The following is a 26,657-nucleotide window of genomic DNA, read 5'->3' on the forward strand; positions in this document are numbered from 1 at the left end:
CGATGTGTGTGGGGGGGGGGGGGGGTAGTGGCTGCCAAGTTGAAAGCGCACGGACTCCCGCCGCCCCCCCACCCTGAGCGGCACCCATCAGGGGTCCTCAGTGTGGTGGAGTGCCCCTTGGCGAGCTGGGGAGGCCTCTCCACCGTGAGGATGAAACGGCCGTGTGCTCGAGACGGATTCTCACCTGTGCGCGTGTGGCCACACGGGAAGAGGTCGCGTAGCTCGCAAGGTCACCGATTGATGTTTACTCCTTCAGACCACGACAGCGCACGCGGTGTCGTCGTTGTTGTTGTTGACGAACGTGCTGAGCTGTGTTGTTTGTGTGTTGACTGTGTTGTTGCCTGTGTTGTTGTGTTTGTGCATCACCACGGCCAACGCAGTCGGCAGCAGCAGTAGCGTCACCAAATAATGTGGAAAACTAAAACGTTTTCCACATTCCCTAGTTTCAGTAGCATCGCTTTAAAAGAAGAAAACAATGGGCCGGTTTCGACATTCGCTGTCTCATCAGCAGCCGATTGTCATGTTGATATCAAGGACCCTGTCTGTTCTTCACGAGTCCCAACTGAGCGCTGCCATTCAAGGGTAACGCCGGCGGATTAGCGCCCCTTAGTGGCTGCCGTAGGCATCAACTCTTTAAATTATCCTGAAAAACCAGGTCGGGTGGCAACCCGATCGGCCACCCACTTCCCCTTTCATCCACTCTCTCACCCATCTATTCACGCACTCACCTACACACGCACCCACTCATTCATACACACTCACCCACCCAATCACCCAATCACGTACCCACTCATTCACTCATTCACCAACTCATTCACCCATCCATATACTCACCCATCCACCCACTCATTCACTTACCCACCCACTCACCCACCTACCAACTCACCCAGCCACACTCATCTACCAAACCACTCACCCACCCATCACAAACAAAGATCCCCCGTATAGCCTTAACAGACTGTAGGAGTAAGTGCCGTTAGCGAGCGCCTATAAAGGCCGGCACGGCACACGAGGGGTGGGTGGCCAATACCACGCCCGGTCGCCTTTGTCTCCCTAGTGGCACGATGTTTACACACCGCACCAGGTACTCATTTGAGGTTGAGTCGACCTAGGAAAGGCCCAGAACCGGTTCAGATAATCGTCACTGGTTTTGGCCGTGAGCGGGAATCGAACCCTGGTCGCCAGGTTCGTAGCGCAGCGCGCTAACCGCGACACTACCGCTCCCCACAAAACACTCACTCACCTACCCACTCACTCACCTACCCACTCACTCAACCAGCCACTCACCCACCTATCCACGCACTCGCCACTCACCGACACACCGACCTATTAACTTATCCACCCACTTTTCCACCCAGCAGATGGCGCTGCAAGCAAGGACACGAGATGGGTGACGAAACTCGGGGATCTCGCGGGTCGCTGCCGCAACACGAGGACACAGGCGATGTGGTTGTGGTCGAGGCTGCTGTGCTGTGGTTAATGCGGGTAATGTTGTAGTTGACGCACCAGTGCAATCGTCGTCATAGATCCACGTTCATTATTTCTGTAGCTTGATTTTGAAAAGAAAATTTGCCTGAGCCAACTTTCGTTCCATGTAAATGTGTGCATTGTTTTAAATTTCTGCTGTAACGTGGTGGCTTTTGCACCGATTGCTCTTTGGTTGTTTGCTGTTTTTCGCACTGCTTTGCCTTCAGCTCCGATTTCTCCTCGACTTGCCTCTGCTCCGATGTCGACTTGCACCACTGCGATGCCAGTCTGTGTGCTGGCTGCGTGATGTTTGAAATTTGTGGTTCCCACCTCCCCCCCACCGCTCTCCTCCTCCGTCCCGACGAAGGGGTCGCCCTATTCGTTTTCAGATTCGATGCGGCGGTCGTCGGTTGTCAACCACAAAGCGACGGACGGCCCCCGGCAACTCCCACCGGCGCTCACACACACTCACACTGCACACACTAGCACACACGAAGTGACGCGCCAAGCGAAACGATGTTAGTTTTTTATTTAAATAAACTTTCGGATGAATTCAACAGCGCTTCGTATCAAAAAGTTTTCCTGTGGCGAGCGAACCACGGACGACAGCCGCCTGGGGGGGGAGAGGGGGTTGCAGCGTCGTCGTCCCCTTAGCGGGAGAGTTGTGCAAAGTGACACGAGTCAAACAATACTGAGAACAGGGAGGGGGGTTTGGGGGCTCAGGGAGCTCAGCGGCGACACCGGGCGCAGGGAAAAGTGCCACGGGGTTCATTCAATCCTGAGCGACCTGTGGAGGAGGTGGGGGGGGCGGAGCCAGGACGACCCCGAGGTCGGAGGTCACATCCAGATCGGAGGTCACATTTCAGGTCGGAGGTCAGCGTGGCAGCAGCTTGAGGGGGAAGTTGACGATGTTTCCTGGCGAGGAGAGGGAGGGAGGGAGGAAGGTTCACAGCGTCCCTTCACAAACTCTGGCTTCAAGCACGTGGAACATTTATTCGATTCAAGGAATGCGTTTGGGAAATTGATGGTCAAGTCAAAGTGGTTTCCTGCTCACGTGACGTACTCGGGCATTGGTGCTTCTGGGCCGGTGGTGGAATTCCACATTCTTATGGCGAGGACGACCGCGGAAAGATAATGGGCCAAACCTGGAGTTGAACTCATGACCTTCCAAATGTGACACCGGGAAGGACGATCGCAACTAAGGGGAGTCATTCATTGCGCAGTGGATAGAGCGTGGCCACAGCTGCTGCTGCTGACGACGACGATGATGCTGCTGATGGTGATGACAATGAGGCTGATGATGATTGTGATGATGATGATGACGCTGATAATTATGGTAATGATGGTGACGATGATGATAAGGGTGATGGTGATAATGATCATAAGGGTGATGGTGATGATGATGACGCTAATGGTGATGCTGCTGATTATGATGGTTTCGATGGTGAAGGTGACTGTGACGGTGACTGTGATGGTGACTGTGACGGTGACTGTGACGGTGACTGTGACGGTGATAGCGACGATGATGGTAACGATGCTGCGCTGCTCGGCGTTCTCACCGAGACTGCGCAGGAACTTGTTGACGCCGCTCTCGGCCTCAGCGTCGGCCGCCACCTCCTCCAGGAAGGGAATGACGCGCGCGTCAAACAAGTCTGCGGATGCACAAAGACACAGATCCCCCGTGTAGCCTTAACACACTGTCGGGGAAAGTGCTGTTAGCGAGCACCTATGAAGGCCGGCACGGCACACGAGAGGGTTGGTGGCCAACACCACGCCCGGCCGCCTTTGTCTCCCCAGTGGCGATGTTAACTCCACACCGCACCAGGTACTCATTTGAGGCTGAGTTGACCTTGGAGAGGTCCAGGACCGGTTCAGACAATCTTCACCGGTGTTGGCCGTGAGCGGGAATCGAAGTCGGGGTCGCCGGGTTCATAGCGCAGCACAGCTAACCGCTGCGCCACCGCTCTCCCCACTCTCACACACGTTGACGTACACACACGTACACACACATAACACCACATACACACACACACACTCCCCCCACGCGGCGCACTCACCCCGGGCCCCGCGCTGGCGCTGCGCTCGCTCCTGCACGAAGCAGGAGAACATCTGCGTGTGCGTGAAGAGCTCCAGGAAGCGGCGGTGCGTCTTGGAGGCGGCCTGCCCGGACAAAGTCCTCCCTGCGGAACGAGGAGAACGACGACGGCGACGAGGTGGAGGTGGAGGAGGTGACGACCGACGGAGGAGCCATGAAGAGGGGCAGGTGGCCCACGGCCTCCACGAAGAAGCGGATGAACACCTCGGAGACGAGCGAGTTCTGGGACACGCCTGCCACGCGCGCACACACTACGGACAAGGGCCCCCCCCCCCCCGTGCCGGTTATTGGGGCAAGTGCTCTTAGCGAGCCCGTGCGAAGGTCAGCACGGCACACGCGTGGGCGAGTGGCCAGCACCGCGCTCGGCTGCCTTTGTCTTCCCAGCCATGATGTTCACACACCGCCGCGGGACACTCACTCGAGTCGATCTCGGAGAGGCCTCGGACGATCGTCACCGGCGTTGGCCGTGAACGGGAATCGAACTCGGGTCGCCGCTCCACTACCGCTACCCACACCCCCTCGCCCGCTCACCCACCTCGCCCGCTCACCCACCTCGCCCGCTCACCCACCTCGCCCGCTCACCCACCTCGCCCGCTCACCCCCCTCACCCGCTCACCCCCTCGAGTTGCCCCCTGTCTGCTTGCACTCTGTGGAGAAGACGCGGCCGCCCCAAGCGACCGGCGGAAGAGGAGGTCGAGGGGGAGAAGGGGGAGGAGAAGGAGGGCGGCGGGGGCAGTTCGTACCGGGGCCTCCCAGGTCGAGCCGTGCCTCGAGTGCGGCCTGCAGTGCGGCCTGCAGCTTGGGCGGGAGGATGGCGTCTTCGTCGTCCACCTGGCACACACGGAGGACGCGTCACCGGGACGGCCGCGTCGCCGGCCTGGACGGGGCCGTGCGGCCTGCGGGGGCCGTACGGCCTGCGGGGGCTGCCCCCGCCGAGTCTCGAGCCCGAGGCTCCTCGCGTTACCACCCCCCTTGGCCTCGTCCGCGACTCCCGACCATCGACGGCGGCGGCGTGAGGGGCGCTGATCCACCCCCCCCACCCACGTATATTATCAGCTCGGCCAGTCGGTGAACTCACTCCATCTAGCCACGTGAGTGGACCTCCTCCGTCTACCGAGCGGTGAGGTGACGTCGCCCCGCGACTTCATTCAGACGCCTCGTCTCGTCACGGTCACGCGCTTTGGTGTCTGGTGGTGATGGCGGCGGAGATGGTGGTGATGGTGGTGGTGATGGTGGTGATGGTCATAGGTTCAGCGTTGCAAAGCGTAAAACAGCTACGCAGACAGAAAGCATAAAGGCACACTCACACACGCACGCAATCACTCGCACACGTACTCACTCGTACTAACACATGCATGCACTCACACATCCATGCACTCATACACACGCACGCACTCACTCACTCGCACACGCACAAACTAACACACACACTAAGACACACACTCACACATGCACGCACTCACCTGCCGGATGAACTGGTTCGATCCCAGGTCCACAACCAACACCTGAGGTAGACAGAATCGCGCCGTTACGGACGGAGTGGAGGCCCAGGACCGGTTCTGATAACCGCCACTGGCCGTAAGCGGGAATCGTACGCGGGTGGCCGGGTTCGCCGCGCGGCGCACTAACTACCGCACCACCGCTTCCCACACAAAGACAAAGCCCCCCCGTGTAGCCTTAACAGACTGTTGGGGCGAGTGCTGCTAGCGAGCACCTATGAAGGCCGGGACGGTACACGAGGCGGTGGGTGGCCGGCACCACGCCCGGCCACCTTTGTCTCCCGAGTGGCGACGTTTACTACACACCGCACGAGCTACTCATTTGAGGCCGAGTCGACCTAGGGGAGGAGGCCCAGGGCCGGTTCAGACAATCGTCACCGGTGTTGGCTGCGAGCGGGAATCGATCTCGGGTCGCCGGGTTCCGTCGCGAGGTGCGTGCACGCACCTCCTCCATGGGCAGGTCGTGGGTGCGGGGCAGCGTGCTGGAGAGCAGCCCCACCACGAAGGGCGTGGGCGAGCACACGATGTCCACCATGTGGGCGGGCAGCACCGGCACGTAGGTGTGCTGCCACGCAAACGGGTAGAGCAGCGCGAGCGCCGCGTGGCAGCACTTGGACAGCACGCTGCGCGGGGGGGGGGGGGGGGGGGCCGACGGCACCAGCGGCACCAGCAGCAGAAATATGAGCAGCAGTAGCGGCAGCAGAAGCAGCAGGAATAGGAGCAGTAGCAACGGCGGTACCAGCAGTAGAAAGTAGTAGTAGCAGCCGATATTAATAACAGTCGTAGCAGCAGTAGTAGTAGCAGCAGCAGCAGCCAATATTAATAGCAACAGTAGTAGCACCAGCATGAAAAGAAGTAGCAGTAGCAGCCGTAACGGTAGTAAGAGTAGCAGCAGCAGTAGTTGCAGGTAGTAATATGAGCAGTAATAGCAGCAGCGGTAGCAGTAATACGAGCAGAAGCAGCAGTAGCAGTTGCAGCAGTAGCATTGGCAGTGATAATAGCAGCAGTAGTAAAAACAACAGCAAACACAGGCACAACCAACGTTACCATGAGCACCACCACCACCATCATCATCAACGATACAACACTCACGGTGCCACACTCGGCCAGGCAGTGGTGGCGACGCTGCTCGTGGCCTGCACCCCAACACGTGGTGTGGCAGCAGCAGCAGCAGCAGCAGCGAGGGGCACCGGAGAGGTGTCGTACCCCGGCTCGCCAGGAGAAGGCGGCAGAGCAAAGTGGCCTAATCCCCATCTGTACGGGGATAGAGGGTTGCCCCCTCGCACACGTGGATTTTCTCGGAATTCTTCGGTTTCCTCCCGCATAATTAACACTCATCTATTGTCCGTTCGTAACAGAGAGAGGGGGCAGCTGCTGCCCCCTCCCAGCTCGTCTGCGGTTCCTCCCCCTGGCGCCTCCGAGTCGTCCTCCGGGTCTCCCCAAGAGCGAGCGGCGGACACCGCCAGGCGACGGCGTAGCCAAGCGAGTCGAAATTATAATAATAGTTTACATCTGTAAAGTGCCGCGTTTCATCCGTAGATTTAACGGGGCGGCCAGGCAGAGCCAAACCGTACAAAAATGTATTACAAAAACGTTATAAAAAGAATAATAATATAAAAATTGAATGCGTATAAAAAATAAATACGCGACAATGACAAAACATTTCAAGAAATGTTAATATTTTTAAAAAGACGATAAAAAATGGAAAGAAAATCATTACTTCAACTAACAATAACGCCCAGCCCCCCGACCGAGTTGATCTGGCGTCACCTGAGCCTGTCGGCCGTGAAGATGACGCGCCTCTCAAGCAGCAGCGCGGCGAAGGTGCGCACGAGCGTGCGCGGGCCCAGGCAGCCCAGCAGGCAGGCCGCCTCCACGTGCTCCAGGCGCGAGTCGGCCGGCCGCCGCAGGGTCAGCCGGCGGCGCCCGACGCCCGGCAGGAAGGTGCTGAGCACCAGCGCGGCGCCCGGCGCCGGGGGCGCTCGCCGGTGCTCCCACAGGCTCGTGAGGAACGGCGAGAGCAGAGCGGGTGACACGGCCCTCCGGCGCTCCACCTCGTCCAGGATCTGCACGGAGACGGTGACGGCGATGATATTGACGATGATAATGACGATGATAATGACGATGATAATGACGACGACGATCGTGACGATGATCGTAACGATGATGGAGATGATGACGACGGCGATCGTGACGACGATGGTAATGATGACGGTTTTGATCGTGGTTAATGAATGCGTTGTGTGTGAATTGTATCGTTATTGTGCTTACACGTGTTTACCCAGGAAAGCCTCACTGAGTCACGTGACTCATTTTCAGGAGGGTCCCGCCAGATTATCAGCAGGGATGGGGGGGGGGGGGCGATGATTGCTGTTCCTGTGTGTCTGCACGTGTGAAGAGGGTATTTGGCCTACTCTTCCACGCTGGCCAGACGTCTTGGGAGAGATGGGAGTGCCCACACTATACCTCACCACACACGACCAGCCGATCGGCAAACTGTGATTGTGCCCGTTCACACGGCTGGGCAGACAGGGGCGAGGGTGGGGTGGGGGGGGTGAGGGAGGGGGTCCCTGGGTAGTGCACGCGCTGCGTCCGTGACGGACGTGCGGCCGTAGCGAGGTCACCTGGGAGAAGAGAGCGAAGCAGCCGAGGTGAGAGACGATGCAGTAGACCTGCCGCACCGGGGGGCCCGCGCCCCCCACCTACAAACGCGCGGGGGAAGGGGGGGGCGGCACGTCAACCAATCGGCAAGCCAGACGTCCCATTGTCAGCTTCTCACATCAATTACCGCAACTGCATCAACCACAACAACCGTGTCAATCACAAGAACTGCGGCTTACTTCAATAGCTTTTAAAATTTCAACAAAAACCACGGCCGCCACTTGGACCGCCAGCAGCATGGACGCCGAGGGATTGAGCGACGGGGCGGCCCGAGGCCTCAGTGACGTGACCTCGGAGGTAGTTCTGTGTCATCCCCTTCAGGGGGCCGTACTCCGACATGGGGTGGTGCACCGCTCGCTCCAATGGGAATCAGGTTTGGTTTACAAATCAAAACAGGACGAGAATAAAAACCGAGCGACGAGTGTGTGGCCGTGTCCCTGCGGCCTGGCGGCAATAACCTCTGGCCCCCTTTGAACCCCGACGGGGTAGCGGTGGGGTGGGGGATCAGGATTACACTCACATGTGTACACACAAAGACAAAGAACCCCTGTATCGCCTTAACAGACTGGTGTGGCAAGTGCTGTTAGCGAGCACACGACGGGGTGGGTGGCCAGCACCACGCCCCACCGGCCGCCTGTCTCCCCAGTGGCGATGTTTACACACCGCACCGGGTACTCATTTGAGGCTGAGTCGACTAAGGGGCAGGCCCAGGACCGGTTCAGATAATCGTCACCGGTGTTGGCTGTGAGCGGGAATCGAACTCGGGTCGCCGGGTTCGTCGTGCAGAGCGCCGCGCACAGCCACGCGACGCGACTCTCGATAACCAGCAGCACGTGTGGGACTGAGCCTGACGCTGCCGATGAGACCCAGGAGGTCGAGGAAGCCCACAGTTTGCGTGCTTCAACGAATGCCGACGGACACCAAGGGTACGGGGAGTCCGGAGGCTGATGGACGAAGCCACGCTCGCCTTCCTCCGCGGAGACGCAGGAGGGAGTTCTGTTTGCGCTGCACGTGTGGCTGCTGCCTTCATGCAACGCGGGCGAGCGCATCGGTAATAATCCATGGCCCCCCTCTGAATCCCCATGGGGTAGGGGGAGAGGGGGAGGGGGTGAGGGCAGGGGTGGGATTTCCACATTCCACTGCCACGTGTGCGAGCCTGGCGCTCGCACGTTACATCAACAACGTCGCGCCACGATACCACGCCATCACCGCGCCACATCGAGCCCTCTCCTGTCTCAACATTCATCACACGGAGTCCCACACATTCACACACTCGCACACGGTGACCCACACACACGGAGACCCACAGATCTATCGGTAGGTATTCCACACATCTGGCCTTTGACCTCCTCTACCCCGCAACCGCTGGACCTGCCTCTGCAATTCCGCGTGCTCCCCCATCCTGCACCCACGTGTCTCACGAGACCTCACGAACCCATCCGTGCGAACCTCTCGGCATTATCCCTCCCATCTTCGTCGCTGGTTTCCACTCACCAGCACTCGCCGGCAGTAGCCAAATCGTCGCGTTCCGTTTTCGCTCGTGAGCACGAAGGAGAAGGTCTCACTGCTCGCGCACGGGACAAAAGACAAAGATCCCCCGTGTAGCCTTAACAGACTGTTGGGGCAAGTGCTGTTAGCGAGGAGCAGTGCCTGCAAAGGCCGATGCGGCACACGAGGGGGTGGGTGGCCAGCACCACGCCCGGCTGGCTGCATTTGTCTCCCCAGTGGCGATGTGCACACACCGTACTATCAGGAACTCATTTGAGGCGGAGTTGGCCGACGGGAGGCCCAGGACCGGTTCATATAATCGCCACTGGTGTGACGCACACGCGCACAGCTGCGAGGGGCCCTGACCTCTGGATCTTGTCGCTGGTGGGTGTGAAGGCATTGGGGTCGTCGGCGTCGGGGAAGCAGAAGTGCGGGATGGCCGTGAGCAGCGCCTCCATCTCCCGGCCTTCCTTGCTCAGCTTGTCGGCCTAGAGACACAGACCCACGCAGAGACCCATAGACTATCATAGAGACCCCCAAAAACTCACGAAGAGATCCATAGACTCACACAGACTCTTGAGACTCACACAGAGACCCATAGACCTAAACAGATACCCATAGACCCACAAGGAGACTCACAGACCCACACAGAGGCCCATAGACCCATATAGAGACTCAAAGACCCGCACGGAGACCCCGGCCGTTGGAGGGACCGGGCTCGTGAGCCGTGGCCGCACCTTGGGGAAGATCTGGGTGATGCGGGGGGTGGACGCCGGGGGCTCCTCGTCGGCCAGGCCCCCGCGCCCCCGCCCCATCGTCACGACGACGAACAGCTCGAGCAGGGCGTGGGGGCCGCGGAGGGTGGCAGCCCCCCCAGCCGCCAGGGGCTGCTGCGCCGCGTGGCGCTGAGACGCCTGCTTCACCGACTGCACGTGGGACAGGTGGCGCCTGTACACTGGGGGGCGGCAGGGGGGAGGAAGACAAAGATCCCCCGAATAGCATTAACAGAGTGTCGGGGCAAGTGCTGTTAGCGAGGAGCGCCGATGAAGGGCGGCACGGCGCACGAGGGTGGGCCGCTCCTGGCCACCTTTGTTTCCCCAGCGCCGATGTTTACAAGCGCTGCGACAGGGACTCGTGTCGACTCAGAGGCGGGGTGCTGGTGAGCAGGCGTGACCTCTTACCTTTCTTCCGCTCCTCCGTGTCGCTCTCGCTGTCCGAGTTGTCGTCTGTAATGAGGGGTGAGGGTGGGGGGGGAGAGGTTAGTCCGGGTGTTGCGTCGACCCTGTGGGCGAGCGATTGGGGTAACTCGTGACCGCGTGAGCGAGCGGCGGGGTGAGCGAGCGGTGGGGTGAGCGAGCGGCGGGGTGAGCGAGCGGCGGGGTGAGCGAGCGGTGGGGTGAGCGAGTGACCGCGTGAGCGAGTGACGGGGTGAGTGGGCGACGGGGTGAGCGAGTGACCGCGTGAGCGAGCGACGGGGTGAGCGAGCGGTGGGGTGAGCGAGCGGCGGGGTGAGCGAGCGGCGGGGTGAGCGAGCGACCGGGTGAGCGAGCGACGGGGCGAGTGAGCGGCCGAGCCCCCAGGCACGCCTCACCCTTCGTGGCGGCCGCCGCCGTGGCGCTGTCAGGGTTGGGCGGCAGGTTTCTCTTGAAGCGCTTCTTGCCGAACTTGGCGGTGAAGATGGCGTTGATCTTGCGCACGTGCTGGCGACGCGGGGAGAGAGGGAGAGAATGAGAGAGAGACAAAGAGGGAGAGAGAGCGAGAGGGGGAGAGGGAGGAGCCTCGCATTGCACGCTCCCACAATGCAGTGCCATTATCTCCTCCATACAACGCGTGGCTCGTTGTGAATCCACCGCTGGATGGAGGCCATCGTTTGCCAGGCGGGTCAGCGTGGGTTGTTCAAGGCGGGGAGTGTGCTGCTCCACGGCCCAGTCACGGGGCAAAGCGCCGACCTCACCAGCACTTTCAAGCCAAGCAGAACCGAGCCTGCTTCAACGTTGTTATCATTATTAAGCCATCCGTGCCGTGCTGTAAGAAAGTGCAGGTCATTCCCCTCTCATCTCGCTCCACTCCCCTCCACACACTCTCCTACCTCTCCCCTCTCATCTCGCTCCACTCCCCTCCACACACTCTCCTACCTCTCCCCTCTCATCTCGCTCCACTCCCCTCCACACACTCTCCTACCTCTCCCCTCTCATCTCACTCTACTCCCCTCCACACACTCTCCTACCTCTCCCCACTCATCTCACTCCACTCCCCTCCACACACTCTCCTACCTCTCCCCTCTCATCTCACTCTACTCCCCTCCACGCACTCTCCTACCCCTCCCCTCTCATCTCACTCTACTCCCCTCCACGCACTCTCCTACCCCTCTCCTCTCATCTCACTCTACTCCCCTCCACCCACTCTCCTACCCCTCCCCTCTCATCTCACTCTACTCCCCTCCACGCACTCTCCTGCCTCTCATCTCGCTCTACTCCCCTCCACGCACTCTCCTACCCTCTCCCCTCTCCCTCCCCTCTCATCTCACTCTACTCCCCTCCACGCACTCTCCTGCCTCTCATCTCGCTCTACTCCCCTCCACGCACTCTCCTACCTCTCCCCTCTCATCTCACTCCACTCCCCTCCACGCACTCTCCTACCTCTCCCCTCTCATCTCACTCCACTCCCCTCCACGCTCTCTCTCCACGATGGCAAACCGAGGCTCTGTGTCCCAAGTTCCCAGTCAACCTCCTCTTAGTGGGAGGTCGCTCGCCCCCCTGTGCTGCCCCCACAGTCTGGACCTCCCTCCCCCCAGCCGCCCACGCTGCCGGCTCCCTGCTGCCCAGCGAGTCACCAGGGGGAGCTGCGTCGGGTCGTGGTTGTCTCCGTTCCTCCGGGCGACGGTCTCGGGTGCCGCTGGCCGGGGAGTCACCCCGCCGGGTGGGCGTGGGGGGATCTGCACCCCGAGGGGAGGGGGGGGGAGGGAGAAGGGGGGGTGCGGGCGGTAAACCGCGTGGAGCCCCACCAGAAGCAGTAAGCGCGGCCGTTGAAGTCACGGAGGTTCATCGCGCGGCCTCGTTGGGCGGGAACGTGGCACTCGCCACGCAGCCCCCTCCCCCCCCTCCCCGTTGTGCCGCGCGAGTGTCACGCGCTGCCGCCACCGCCGCCGCCGCCGGCGATCGGCGCCACCGTGACGATCCGCTCTCGCACGGCGGCACAAACGGTTCCCGTGACGGCCCCTGTGACGGTGCGGTGTGACGGTGCGGTGTGACGGTGCGGTGTGACGGTGCGGTGTGACGGTGCGGTGTGACGGTGCGTTGTGACGGTGCGGTGTGACGGTGCGTTGTGACGGTGCGGTGTGACGGCCCCTGTGACGGTGCGGTGTGACGGTGCGGTGTGACGGTGCGGTGTGACGGTGCGGTGTGACGGTGCGGTGTGACGGTGCGGTGTGACGGTGCGGTGTGACGGTGCGGTGTGACGGTGCGGTGTGACGGTACGGTGTGACGGTGAGGTGTGACGGTGCGGTGTGACGGTGCGGTGTGACGGTGCGGTGTGACGGCCCCTGTGACGGTGCGGTGTGACGGTGCGGTGTGACGGTGCGGTGTGACGGTGCGGTGTGACGGCCCCTGTGATGGTGCGGTGCTCATCGGTGCAGCGCGGTGCTCTCCCGGTCGGGACGTTCTTTTGCCACTATTATAAAAGCAAGGTTTGGGACGCGTCCAACACTCCGGGAGTTATGTGTGTGTGCGCGCGTGTGTGTATGTGTGCTCGCACGCGCATGTTAGTGTGTGTGTGCTCACTAACAGCACTTTCCTCCAAAAAATCCATATTACAGGGTGTCTTTGTCTTGTGTGTGTGCGTGCGTGCGGGGAGTTGCAGGCGTGGAAGAGTGTGCCCAAGTTATCTTCTCGTGGGGAATCCGTCTCGAGAGCGGCCTCTAGTGGAGGCCCATCCCACCAGCAGCGCCATGAGCCAGCACATGTGGGGCCACGACTACCTATTCTCTGCGTGCGCGTGTGTGGAACCGTGCGTGATCGCGTGTGTGGAAGCGTGCGTGATCGCGTGTGTGGAAGCGTGCGTGTGTGGAAGCGTGCGTGTGCGTGTGTGGAACCGTGCGTGATCGCGTGTGTGGAACCGTGCGTGATCGCGTGTGTGGAAGCGTGCGTGTGCGTGTGTGGAACAGTGCGTGTGCGTGTGTGGAAGCGTGCGTGCGCGTGTGTGGAACAGTGCGTGTGCGTGTGTGGAACAGTGCGTGCGCGTGTGTGGAACAGTGCGTGTGCGTGTGTGGAACAGTGCGTGTGCGTGTGTGGAACAGTGCGTGTGCGTGTGTGGAAGCGTGCGTGTGCGTGTGTGGAACAGTGCGTGCGCGTGTGTGGAACAGTGCGTGTGCGTGTGTGGAACAGTGCGTGTGCGTGTGTGGAACAGTGCGTGTGCGTGTGTGGAACAGTGCGTGTGCGTGTGTGGAACAATCCGTGCGCGTGTGTGGAACAGTGCGTGTGCGTGTGTGGAACAGTGCGTGTGCGTGTGTGGAACAGTGCGTGTGCGTGTGTGGAACAGTGCGTGTGCGTGTGTGGAACAGTGCGTGCGCGTGTGTGGAAGCGTGCTGCTCACCTTGGGTGGGGCAGGCCGCGCCGGGCGGTAGTGCCAGACGGTGCGGCTCACCGAGTCGTCGACCTCCTCGTACACGTTGTCCGCACCTTCACAAAGACAAAGGTCCCCCGTGTGGCCCGCGCGGGCCGTCGGGGCAAGCGCCGTTAGGGAGCGGCACCCGCGTAGGTCGCCGCCGCACGCGAGCGGGGCGCTGCGGCCGGAAACGGCGCGCCCGACCGCCTTTGTCTCTCCAGTGTGATGTTTACACACCGCACCGGGTACTCATTTAAGGCCACGTCGACCTAGAGATGGTCCGGGACCGGTGTAGATATGCGTTAGGCTCACGTTGGTGGCCGTGAGCGGCCACGCACGCGGCGTCGCTGGTGAGCGTGCTGCTCGCTGGTGCTTGTGCACCGCTGCCAACGCAGCCGCGGCATAACTAAGTAATTCGTGCCGGTTTATATGCGGCTTGTTGCCGTATCTAGTCCTTGCGTTATTGCTTTTTCATAGGGTGCTGCGGTGGCAAGATGTTTACTACATCGCCTGGTATGCAGGAGGTAGTGGGTTCGATCCCGAGCCTGACGCCTGTTGCTGTATATTTGCAATTTGCTTTTCTCTTCCTGTAATAGTGTGGATGTTTTTCCGGGTCCTCCAGTTTTTCTCTCTACATGGACAACCAAATATCCGTTCCGAGTATTTGGCTGCTATAAATGTCCACGTCGTTGAACTGTCATTTGTGCTCGCCAGGTCGCTTCAAGTTTTAAATCGCCAGAGACTCGACGGGGGCAATACTCACGAGCCAGCGACTGGTAGATGGTCTCCTGGGACACGCTGCGACGCAGCCCGCCCGTGCCTCTGGCCTTGCCCGCTTGCACGCAGCAGCCTCCCGCGCCGCTGCCACTGCTGCTGCCGATGCTGCCGTTGCCGTGTGAGACGCCGTTGCCCGCGGCGACGGCGGAGACGTCTTCATACTCCAGCGACTTCTGCAGGCAGCGCGGCCTTGCGTGGGGGGACAGCAGCAGTAGCGGCAGGGGTGGAGTCAGCAGGTTCAATCCACCGCCGGATGAGAGCATCCCTCCCCCAAGGGCAGTGTTTGCTGTAACCACCACAGCACTCGCTCCACCGCGAAACAAAAAACACGATCACGAAACACGCGCCCCGAGCCCCACCACGCCCATCCCAGCCACGGCTGCCCTCCACCCCTCGCTCTCTCGCGCTGCCCTCCCACGCGCCGCCCTCACCTCCGCGTGGGGCTGCCCGCGGCCTCCCTGAAGGCCGCCTTGCGGCTCACGGCGGCCGGCGGAGGGCACAGGGGGAGGGGCGGCGGCCTCCTCGGCCTCGCGACGTACGTCGCCGCGGCGACCGCGCCGGGCCGCGGGGTAGGGAGGCCCGCTGGCCTCCCCGCGCCCACCGCGAGCAGCGGGCTGGCATAGGGGCCCCGCCCGCCGGGCCGCGCCGGCCGGGCCGGCGTGTTGTAAGCGTTGCGGGCCTCCTCCTCCGCCCCCTCCCGCTCCGCCGCCCCCTCCCTCGCGGCCGAGGGAGGGGGCGGCCCGAGTGCCCGCTCCGTCCCGCCCGGCCCGTCCGGCTGGCACGGCCCGCCGGACCGGCACTGGTCGAGCGAGCCGCCCTTATTCTCTCTCGCCGGCCGCCGCAGGTGCTGCGGCTGACGATCTTTCTCCTCGAACTGCCTCACCCGTGCCAGAACGGGCGGCGGTGCCCCCCGCCGCTGCGGTGCCCGCTCGCGCCCGAGGCTGGCTGCGGCGGCGGCGGCGGTAAAGGTTACCGGCGGCTGCCTGCGCAGACGCGCCGGCCGCGGCGTGGCCTGCGGCTCGCGGTCGTGGTGGTGTTGGTGGCGGAGGCGGTCGAGGCTGGCGCCGCCCGCTCCGTCTCCGCGAGCACCGCCAAGTTCACCGGCTCTCGCCGGCACCGCCGCCGCTCGCTGATCCGGAGGAGTCTGGGAGCGAGCGCCGCTGGCGAGGACGCCGCCGCCACCGCCGCCGGCCGCCTCCTTGGGGAGGTTGCGCCGGCACGGCGAGCGGTCTCGCCGCGCCACGGAGCGCTCCGCTCTCGCCGGCGCAGCGCTCTCCGCTCTCGCCGGCGCAGCGCTCGCCGGGTCGGGGAGATTGAGCGTGGATGCAGCCGACCCCTTGCCCTCCCACTCGCAGATCCTGCGCTTGATGCACATGGAGGAGGAGGCGGCGGCGGTGGCACCTGCGGCCCCTCCTCCTGCGGCGCCAGCGGCACCTCCGCCACCGCCGCTGTCGTCGTTCCCGCGAGGGGCCGCGAACTCGGCCATGCCGCCCGCTACCGCCGGGGGGGCGACCCCATCGCTGGCGCGGCTGAGGCGGTGGGGGCGGCGGTGGAGGCGGCGGGGGCGGCGGTGGAGGTTCGATCGGCCTGCACGCCCTGCAAGAGATGGTGACAAACACACGGCGGAGAGGGGGACTGTGCGCGTTGGATGCCGTCACGTCACGTGCACGGACGCGCGTACGCGCCGTATCCACGAGCGGGAATCGAACTCGGGACGCCGGGTTTGTAGCTTAGTGCGCTAACCGCTGCACCGTCGCTCCGCCCGACTGACACGCATGCACACACTCACACATACACACTCTGACACACATACCCACACATGCACTGACACACACATACATAAACACACACTCACATGCACACACTCACACATACACGGGAGCTGCCACCCAACCACAAACGCGGGCAAGTTGTTCACGTTGGCGACACTGCAGCGGTTGGCAGTGCCACTCACCTGACCACCGTGGCACGCCTCAGCAGGCCGAGTCGACCTCGGGGCGGCGTGCGAGTGTGCGAGTGTGTGTGAGTGTGTGAGTGTGCGACTGTGCGAGTGTGTGAGTGTGTGTGAGTGTGTGAGTGTGCGAGTGTGAGAGTGTGTGAGTGTGTGAGTGTGCGCGAGTGAGTGTGCAAGTGTGTGTGTCAGTGTGTGTCAGTGTGTGTGTGTGTGTGCGTGTGCAAGTGTGTGTGTGCGAGTGTGTGTGTGTCAGTGTGTGAGTGTGTGTGAGTGTGTGAGTGTGCGAGTGTAAATACCTCACAGCATCTTTTTTATTATTATTCTGAAACAGGAACTTAGATGTGTGGCGGAGATAGCGGGGTGCTGTCACCACCGGCTTGACCAACCTTCCCGACTGACCGTGAGGCCAGCGAGTTCAGGGCCTGCCGCGGGAACGTGGCATTCCCACCACCGAACCGGGACCGCCGGTTACAAGTGTGAGCGGCGGCACCCTCCGCTCGCTCGCGTCCAAATGAGCGAGAGGCACGGCGGTGGTCGCGGTGTGCCGGGTGTCTTGGGGAGAGGCGGCCGATAATAATCTCCTGCTGAGAATCAATTCCAAACTCAGTGTTTTTGTTTAAACGCGAAATTCTGCAAATTCTGCATTCCACCCAGATTCCTCTCTCGTGGCACCGCGACATCACCGTGACGTCACCGTGACGTCACCATGACGTCACCGTGACATCACCGTGACATTACACTGACATCACCGTGACATCACAACGACATCACCGTGACATTACACTGACATCACCGTGACATCACAACGACATCACCGTGACCTCACCGCCCGTCGCTCCGCATGCATCCTCCTCATAAACAAATCACATCGTCGGCACCAGCGCTGTCAATCTCACGGTGCAGGGACAGCGCCAAGGAGGGCGCCAGCTCTGTCTCAATGCGGCATCGGCGCCGCGCTCTCTCTCCCCTTGCTCTGCCGCTCTCTCCTTCTGCCAACACGGAGTGCAGCTTGGCGGAGAGCCACCAAGTGGATTGGATCCGACTCGGACACTCGCCGGCGCTGCTCCCTCCCGGATCGTCCTTCCCGCTCACCGCACGCGAGGGACGTCGGCGTCCAGCGCAAACCGGCGGTGAGCATCGTGGTGACTACAACCAACCCCGCCGCACCGGACCCCCCCCCCTCCGGACCCCCCCCCAAACCCCCCCCCCCCGGACCCCGCACCCCAAATGGACACGGCCAGCAGCACGAGAGAGCGATGGTGGAACGGCAACGTCGGTCCCACCTCCAAAGACAAAGATCCCCCGTGTAGCCTCAACAGACTGTTGGGGTAGGAGCTGTTAGCGAGCACCTACGAAGGCCGGCACGGCGCACGAGAGGGTGAGTGGCCAGCACCACGCCCGGCAGCATTTGTCTCCCCGGTGGCGATGTTCACACCACACCAGGTGCTCGTTTGAGGCTGAGTTGACCTATGGGAAGCCCAGAACCAGTTCAGATATTCGTCCCAGGTGTCGATGTCTGTAGTCGGCTCACTGGGTTTGTTGGGTCACTGGGTTCATAGCGAAGCACACTCAGCACTGCGCCACCGCTCCCCACTACAACTGCTGCCACCACCACCACCGGCACTACCGCCACCGCCACTGGCACCAATTCTGCCACCATAACCACCACCACCTCCACCGGGAGGCTCGCTGCCCCCGCGAGCACGGCGGGGAGCTCCCACACCCAGGGGAAGGAGAGAGAGAGAGTGGTGGGGAGAGTGGTGGGGAGAGTGGGCAGTGGGGAGAGAGCGGTGGGGAGAGCGGTGGGGAGAGCGGTGAGGAGAGTGGTGGGGAGAGAGTGGTTGGAAGAGTGGGGAATGAGGAAAGTGGGGGGTGAGGAGAGTGGGGGGTGAGGAGAGTGGGGGGTGAGGAGAGTGGGCGGTGGGGAGAGTGGGGGGTGAGGAGAGTGGGCGGTGGGGAGAGTGTTGGAGAGTGGTGAGGAGAGTGGTGGGGAGAGTGGTGGGGAGAGTGGTGGGGAGAGTGGGCAGTGGGGAGAGTGGTGGGGAAAGTGGTGAGGAGAGTAGTGGGGAGGGCTGTCCCCTCCCTCATCACTTCCCCTTATCGGAGTCGATTGCACAAATTACCACAGCCCCCTTACACAGCCCCACGACATCACAGAGTGGGGATCCATACAGTGGTGTCTCATCGCAATCGCACCTCAAGACGCTGCACAGTTCTAAATTTGAAGCTTTCGTGACTGCAAGGATTCATACCCTTCGGTTTTTTCGGTATCACCTGATACAGCAATTTTGCTGTGACGGTTTCACCTGAAAACGGAAGCTTGTGTTGCCTCCGACACGTCGTGATTTAATTTATTTGTTTTCTTTTTTAACCTACCTGATTTTACCCAAAAAACCAAAGGGTACGCCGCACAATCTATGGGTCTCCGTGTGAGTCTATGGGTCTCCGTGAGTCTATGGGTCTCCGTGTGAGTCTATGGATCTCCGTGTGAGTCTATGGGTCTCCGTGTGAGTCTGTGGGTCTCCGTGTGAGTCTATGGGTCTCCGTGTGAGTCTATGGGTCTCCGTGTGAGTCTAGGGGTCTCCTATGAATCTTCAACCCCAACCCATGTTAAACTACAGCACCCCCCACACCTCCTGTGCCCTTCGGCTGTCACCGCTTCCCAGGAGGCTAAGAGAGTCATCCCGCCGCACGCCAATTCACATCGAAGCCGATGAAGCAACGATGGTGACGGTGAATGACTGATGGTGATGATGATGACGATTGGTTGATGGTGAATCTGATGATCATTGGCAGGTGACGGAAAGACGATCGATAGACATTGGTGACCGGCTGCTGATGACGATGGAGGAAATTCACGAATGGATGGTGACGATGACGATGCTTCTGCCGCACGTGTGGCGTGATACTCTGGACGGCCTTGCGAACGAGATGTTCCGCCTCAAGAAAACTTCCAGACAAAGCGTTTAAACGAGCGAAACATCGATCAAATAAATAAATAAAAACTTCGCTTGACTTTACGGGAACGTGAGGGGGGGGGGGGCAGGAAACTCAGCGTCCAACGCGGGGATCGGGAGGCCGCACGCGGATGGGGAAGCTGCGGTGAGGTCACCACCACTCGAGGTGCTGCACCCCACGAGCGCGGCCGTACCACGCGGACAGGTTACGGGCCAGGTCACGGGCCAGGTCACGGGCCAGGTCACGGGTCAGGTCACGGGCCAGGTCACGGGCCAGGTCACGGGCCAGGTCACGGGCCACCACCGCCCCCACCACCCTCCCCCCGCCCTCAACGGGTGGCCTGGCAGTGGTGGTGCACGAGCAGTCAACGACAACAACAACAGCAGCATCACTCGGCACATCCGTCAACAACAACACCGCGTGTGAGGCCTTAAAAAGAGTGATATATACTGTGATAGGAGACGTTTCAGGCAAAGTCCCTTCTTCATGGCAAATAGAGAGGCCACTAGAGAGAGACAGAGTGCATGGTAAGAGCGGGAGACTATACTTGTTTACTCCATTTTTTAGAACCAGATTTCAAGTACATTTTACGAGACTTATCGGTTGCACGGCCTTCTGGGAGTGCATCTCATCAGCAGTATCGGTGCAATTGAAGCAAGCGCCTGGAGCGGTTTCCAAGCAGTGATGCTTCCCTGCTAGACACGGGCGCTTGTTTACCGCATCGCTAATTAACGATGCAGCGAACGTGGCAAAACAGGAAGCGCGCAGTCAACTTGCGGCGAAGAATTGAGACCGAAAACCTCTACTCCATGGGATGAATGATAGGGAGGGGAGGGGAGGTGAGGGAGGGAGCCGAGTCACGGGATCTCGTTTGGAAAAATAAATCCAGACTTCTCTCAACGGAAACGGCGGCGTCCGTGCCAAAAGCCATAAAAGTCCACCGCGGGGGCGGAGGGGATGGGTTCGCCGTCATCGATGGAATTCGATTGAATCCACGGCCGATGGCCACCGACGGAGAGCCGCCGCTAACCGTCGACGGCCGTCGAACGCTGCCACAGTGGTGTGCGGGTCCAGGGGTCGCGGGGTCAATTCCTATCTCCTGGCGTGGCAGACGAAACGATGGGGGGGGGGGGGGGGGGGAGTTTCTCAAATGCCTCGATTCCCCTGCCCCCTCCCCCTGCTTTCCCCCCCCCCAGCTTCTCTCCGCCCAGTGGCGCAACAGGGTCCACCACGGCCAAGTGAGTCGGGCAGGCGGTGCGCGTGGTGGGTGGGCTAAAGTGGGGGTTGCTCTCGACTCTTCCAAGCCGTCCTGGCCAGTGTGGACGAAGAGCGGCCCGAGGGCTTATGCGGAGCGGCGGCCGCGAGGCCACGGGAGGCGGCCCCTCGGAGCGGCCCTCGCAGAGGTCGCTACAACGGAAAGGGGATCTTCGCGCGATCGGGGCTTGGTGTCCCAGGGAATTGAGGTGTCCGCTAGCGATCGGTCCGCGGCTACCGACAAGGGAGCTACAGAAGCGGTGTCTCGCGGAGGCCCCCGTCCGACAGCGGCGGCGGCGGCTCGGGCGAACGATTGCGGGGCTGCACCTTTGCCTCGGTCGCGATCGCCAGCAATCTTGACGCCCCGGTGGTGGTGGCGGCGGTGGTGGTGGCGGTGGCGGTGGTGGTGGTGGCGGTGGTGGCAGTGGCGGCGGCGGTGGTGGCGAGGTCGCGGGCGATCCCGGCCGGGACACAATGCGAGGAAACCAGGCCACGGATTCCACGTGGGGAGGAAGCGGATCCAGAGCACGCGGGGCTGGGGGTGTGGTCACGGGGAGTCGTGAGACTCCCCGTGACAACGAGGGTCCTGCCTTGGGATGATTGCCCACGTCCTTAAAGGAATAATATTAATAAGCAGACAATAACTGCCTCTTTCAGACATCATATCTGTCCCTCCACGTATGTATGCATGTTGAACGTCGTACGTAGCCAACCGTGCTAATCGGAGGTACACATCCCATCAGCCACACATACGGCCTTCTGGGAGTGCATATTTTTAGCATCACTAGCCGGTTTCAACATAAAGTGTCTCATCAGCAGCATCCGGCGAGCTTGAACCAATGCTAGTGAACGGCCAATGTTATAGACATGGACCCTCCCTGTTAGATAAGGGTCCCTAGCTCAACACGTGATTATACAATGCATTGCACAACAGAGATATTCCTCCATTTGTCTGCTTCTTAACTTTGTCTTCATTTAATCCACACTGACGCTAAGGAAGGGTCACAAAGCACCGAAATGACGGCCTAGAAAGTTTCGTTTGGCGAGAATTAAAAAACTTAAAATTTACCATCAAGCGATCCATGACAGGATGGTAGTGACATCACAGCCCCTGGCCACCTGGGCCGCTACCAGCCTGGGTTTGACTGCGGGCATCTCGGGAGTCGGCGTCTGCGTTCGGGCGGTGGCAGGAGTTGGTTTGTGCCCACATCTGGCACCGGTGTTGCCGAGTAGAACCAGACAGCAGTTTACTCCAGCACAGTGCTGCATTACAATCATGTCCGGGTTTGATCTGTGGTGAAAAAGGTGGTCACCCCTACCACTCACGAACCTTCTCACCTGCCCGCCCGCCCGCCCGCCCGTCCACTAAGGTGGGTGTGCTAAGCCAGACGCGTCGCCAACCCAAACTCCTGTACATTTGCCTCCTCCCCCAGCTTTCCCCCGGCTGCTACTCCGCAAATACCAGGACACTCCGTCCGCCTCCGCCGATCTCCCCTCGGGCACAGCCACGATCCGCGAGTGCCCGGCCACGATTACCCGACCAAGAGCACAAGTGGCGAGCGCCAGCGGCCCCGCGGAGGCTTGGGGGGAACCAGTGATGTTGAAAATAATTCGCTCCCACAAGGAAGGCCGCGTGGCTGATGCGGTGCATGAAAAAATACTTTAAAAAAAAATTACGCAGAGGGACAGATACGTGAAAGATGCGTATCTATACTTAGTTATGTTGTTGCACGTGCTCTCCGAAAGGACACTATTGATGATGATGATGACTGTATTGTGAATTACTCTAGGAGAAATTTGCGTCCAACTAGGTCCCATGTCTAAGAGAGGGCCCTTGCTGACAAACATCTGGGAGTTCACCAGCACTGGGTCAAGTCAATCGCGATTCCGCTGGCGAATCTCGAAACGGGTCAAGAGTTTGCTTGTGTCGAACCACTACTGCTGAAATTGTGCCGGATTACCCACAATTCAGCACTGCAAAGCGGTAGGCACAGTGGTCAACACACTTAGAACCCGGCGACCCGAGTTCAATCCCTGGCCGCGGCTAACGTCGGTGGCGAATACTGGGTGCCCCCCATTCAATGCGCCGCAACTGACCAGCGTGGTGAAGTATGGTCGAGCAACTATCACGGCCTCGTTGCATAGAATCGATTTCCGGATTCTCCGTCGAAAGCGTCAAGCGGGATGACACCAACCTGGTGGACCCCCGCGCACCGTTTCGCAGCCTCACCGGGTCTCCCGTCTCCACGTCCGCCACGCGGCCTCTGTCTATATTTTAAAGGCATGGCCTCAAAACCCACAATATGCTTTTTCTGTTCCTCTCCATTCCCCCCCCCAACACTGCCAGGGTGCCCTCGTCACGGCCCCCCCTGTCACGGCCCCCCCCCCTTCACGGCCCCCCCCTTCACGGTCCCCCGTCACGGCCCCCCCCGTCACGGCCCCCCGTCACGGCCCCCCCGACACGGCCCCCCCCCCCTGATGGTCCCCCCCGTCACGGCCCCCCCCTTCACGGCCCCCCCTTCACGGCCCCCCCGTCACGGCCCCCCCTTCACGGCCCCCCCGTCACGGCCCCCCCCCCCTGACGGCCCCCCCCCCTGACGGCCCCCCCCCGTTACGGCCCCCCCCTTCACGGCCCCCCCGTCACGGCCTCCCCTCCGTCACCGCCTCCCCGTCACGGCCCCCCCCTTCACGGCCTCCCCGTCACGGCCCCGCGTGTCTCCCACGGCCCGGGCTGCCTCTTGCCTAATTTCTCAGCGCTCTGCGAGTTTTTCTGAAGGTGCTTTATAGAAGTGATGCATTGTTATCGTGAAGACGCACGTGGCGTGGGGAGACATTCACCCAGCCGTGTGCGTGTTGGTGCGTGTGTGTAGGGTGTGCAGTGACTGGATAGTTTGTGGAGTGTGTGTGTGTGCAGTGGCGGTGGTGTGCGCGTGCGGTGCGTGCGGTGCAGCGCTATTTCCACTGCTGCACCCCCCACTGTGGGCTGGAAACTCCCGCACCGCGGGGGTGACCAACCGGTATTGGCGCGGAGAGCCACGGCAGCCAAGACTCAAATTGGAAAAACACGCGGGGCGAGGGGCGAGGGGGGTGGTGGCGGGGAGTGGCGGGTGTCAGAGGTCAACCCCACACATCATCGTCGTCATCCTCGCGGTGATTATCATCATCGTGCTAATAAGCATTGTCACTAACATCACAAAACTCAGCAGACAATTCGGGCAATGGCCCTTCTTCTGTGCGATGAAGGACCAATGCCCGAAACGTCGTCTATGATACTTTTCCTTATAGGGTCACACCCACAGTGCTGTTAAAGACACGGAAAGTGTCGAGTGCTTTGTTCATTGTTGCCTGTGCACCATTGGCAACACAGCAACGAATTATTTACAAATATCATGATCATTATTCGAATTAAAACGAAGGCATTGATAATTGTTATCAATATCATGATCGCAGTCACTTGTGTAGGAGAGGCGCTGAGGGCCACAGGCCTTGTGTGTATCTACAGAAGAGCTATTTAGGTGTTTGCAGTGGTGTCTTCGGTTCATATGGCTGGCAGGATGGTGTCGTGGTAACAACTTGCTCCTCGGAGCAAGACGGGCCTGGGTTCGCTTCCCGACTCGGGCGTCTGTCTGCGTGGAGCTTCTCTGATCGCTCGCCCCCTGTTCTGCGCGGGTTTCCTCCGGGCTCCCCAGTTTCCTTACCATATATAATAACGACAACAACAAAACCCACAACACAACGCAACTGAATTGGTCAAAACATCCCCCAATGCTGAAAAATGTTCCGGCGAAACAACTCAAAGTGGGATTACAAAGTAGCAGCTGCCATATCTCCCCCCCCACCCCGCCCCCCAGACCACCCCCCCCGGCCCCCCACCCCCAATGCGAAAACTTGGCAGGACCCTCATAAACAGAGAGTCTTGAGACTCGGCACAGCTTTTCTGGGCTACAACACGTGACAAGATAACAGCAACGAGAGTGGCACGTAACTGCGATTCAAGTAAAACCACATTGTTCTACAAAAAAACGTTAAATATGAGACTAAAATGTTAGACCAGGAAATCCCTTAAGATCATCTCGTGCGACATGCACACACAAAGACAAAGGTCCCCCGTGTAGCCTTAACAGGCTGTTGAGGCAAGTGATGTTAGCGAGTAGCAGCAGCATCTACGAAGGGCGGCACGGTGTCTGGCACCACGCCCGGCCGCCTTTGTCTCCCAAGTGAAGGCCGGGACGGCACAGCATAGCCATGCCACAACCATACATATTTACGTAGGAACTCACACACATTGACACACACACACACACCACGAGCCTTGGGGAGAGTGCTGTTGGCGAGCACCTATCAAGGTCAGTGCAGATCACGAGGGAAAGGCGTGGCCAGCAGCACCACGCTCAGCCGCCTTTGTATCCCCAGTGCTGATGTTTACACATCGCATCACGTACTCGTTTAATGCCGAGTCGACCTAGGGGACGTCCAGGATCAGTTGGTGGCCGTGAGCGGGAATCGAACTCGGGTCGCCGGGTTCGTAGTGCAGTGCGCTAAACGTTACACAACCGCTCTCCACTCTCTCACACACACACACCCACTCACTCGCCAACTCATTTACTCACCCACTCGTGGACTCAGTCACTCACCCACCCACTCACCAACCTCCTCACCCACCCACTCACTCACTCCACTCAGCCACTCACTCACCCACCCATCCACTCACCAACCTCCTCGCCCACTCAGTAACTCACTCACCCACTCCACTCACCCACCCCACTCACCACACCGCAGGTCACCTCTCTTCTCTTTCTGCTTCTTCACTCGCACCGCGCCACTCTGGAATTCCTTCCCCCACCACCACCACCATCGTCTCTGTTCCCCCAACTCTGAGAGAAGTCATCGTCTCGCTCAACTCACGAAGGTTACACTCTGTGCCGATTACACCCCTGACAGTGCCGCGTGTTGCTGGCCGCCTGTAGAGCAAGGCCGGTGTGCTGCTGCTGCTGAAGCCGAAACTTGGCACAACCTCCAAGTGCCTCTGGACATTCCTCCTCGTTGAAAACTAAACAATGTTTTAATCTTACCAGGCAAGGCCCTCCGAGCTGGCTATCACAAATGTAGCCATCGCGTGGAGATGCACAGCAGCAGCCGAACACTCTCAACGCGCGGATGTTGATTCTAAATGTGGAGGGAAAACCCGGAGGGATCGAGCCCACGACCTCGTGTATACCGGGCGAGGTAGTTAACATCTCCTAGCCAACGGTGGCACCGTCAACCGCACCAGGACATCATCGTCAGCAGCAGGCCGATGCGCACATCTCCTCCCTAGATTGACAAGTAGAGCCACAGGCCACGGCAGGGCGATTGTGGTCCGTGCTAACCAAACTTTGGACCATATCGTAAACGCGTAGAGACGCATAGAGGCTCACTCATTGAGCTGGATAGAGACGCATAGAGACACAGAGAGACCCATACAGACACAGCGAGATACATCAACACCCACAGAGGTACAATAGATTCTAGCCGTGTTCGTGCGACTGTGGCCATGCAACTCCACACGAGGGACCGCGCAGTGAACCCACTGTGGTCGTCTGCGCTCTTTCAACGGAGGAGGAGGAACAGCGACACGACACCGACTCCTGAAGCCCTCTGGACCCTGGCATCGAGGTCCTGAGCACACCTTGCTACTGACGACGTCGCGCGCACGAGTCGTCTCACGCAAAACCAAAAGTGAGCAGGGAATGAGCTGCAGCTGCTGCTGCTGGGTGCTCGGTGCGGTACGAACCATCAGCGCGCAGCCGTGCGACTCGAGCCGTGGATCGCCACGTCCTCCGTCTTGCGCGGTGGTGGTGATGATGATGGTAGTGGTGATGGTGATGATGATGACAAGTCCACGCGCAGTGTCTCTACCGCC

The 26,657-nt window shown here is 60.4% G+C and overlaps 1 protein-coding gene across 1 annotated transcript; it reads right to left on the bottom strand.

Annotated features, from left to right (window-relative positions):
• Positions 1–1,994: 1,994 nt before the first annotated feature.
• On the bottom strand, positions 1,995–26,657 carry LOC133351451 (DENN domain-containing protein 2B-like). The gene is given in 19 exon segments (XM_061566676.1): positions 1,995–2,382; positions 3,027–3,119; positions 3,525–3,627; positions 3,629–3,795; positions 4,306–4,393; positions 5,026–5,067; positions 5,507–5,684; positions 6,832–7,127; positions 7,686–7,763; positions 9,217–9,286; positions 9,577–9,698; positions 9,948–10,165; positions 10,392–10,436; positions 10,802–10,910; positions 12,044–12,145; positions 13,801–13,886; positions 14,576–14,778; positions 15,021–16,185; positions 26,529–26,657. Coding segments are annotated over 18 exon segments (3,096 nt in total). The 5' UTR covers positions 16,076–16,185; positions 26,529–26,657; the 3' UTR covers positions 1,995–2,341.

This window comes from Lethenteron reissneri, chromosome 37 (genome assembly GCF_015708825.2).
Source record: "Lethenteron reissneri isolate LAM-NWPU_2019-01 chromosome 37, ASM1570882v1, whole genome shotgun sequence".
Lineage (NCBI taxonomy): Eukaryota > Metazoa > Chordata > Hyperoartia > Petromyzontiformes > Petromyzontidae > Lethenteron > Lethenteron reissneri.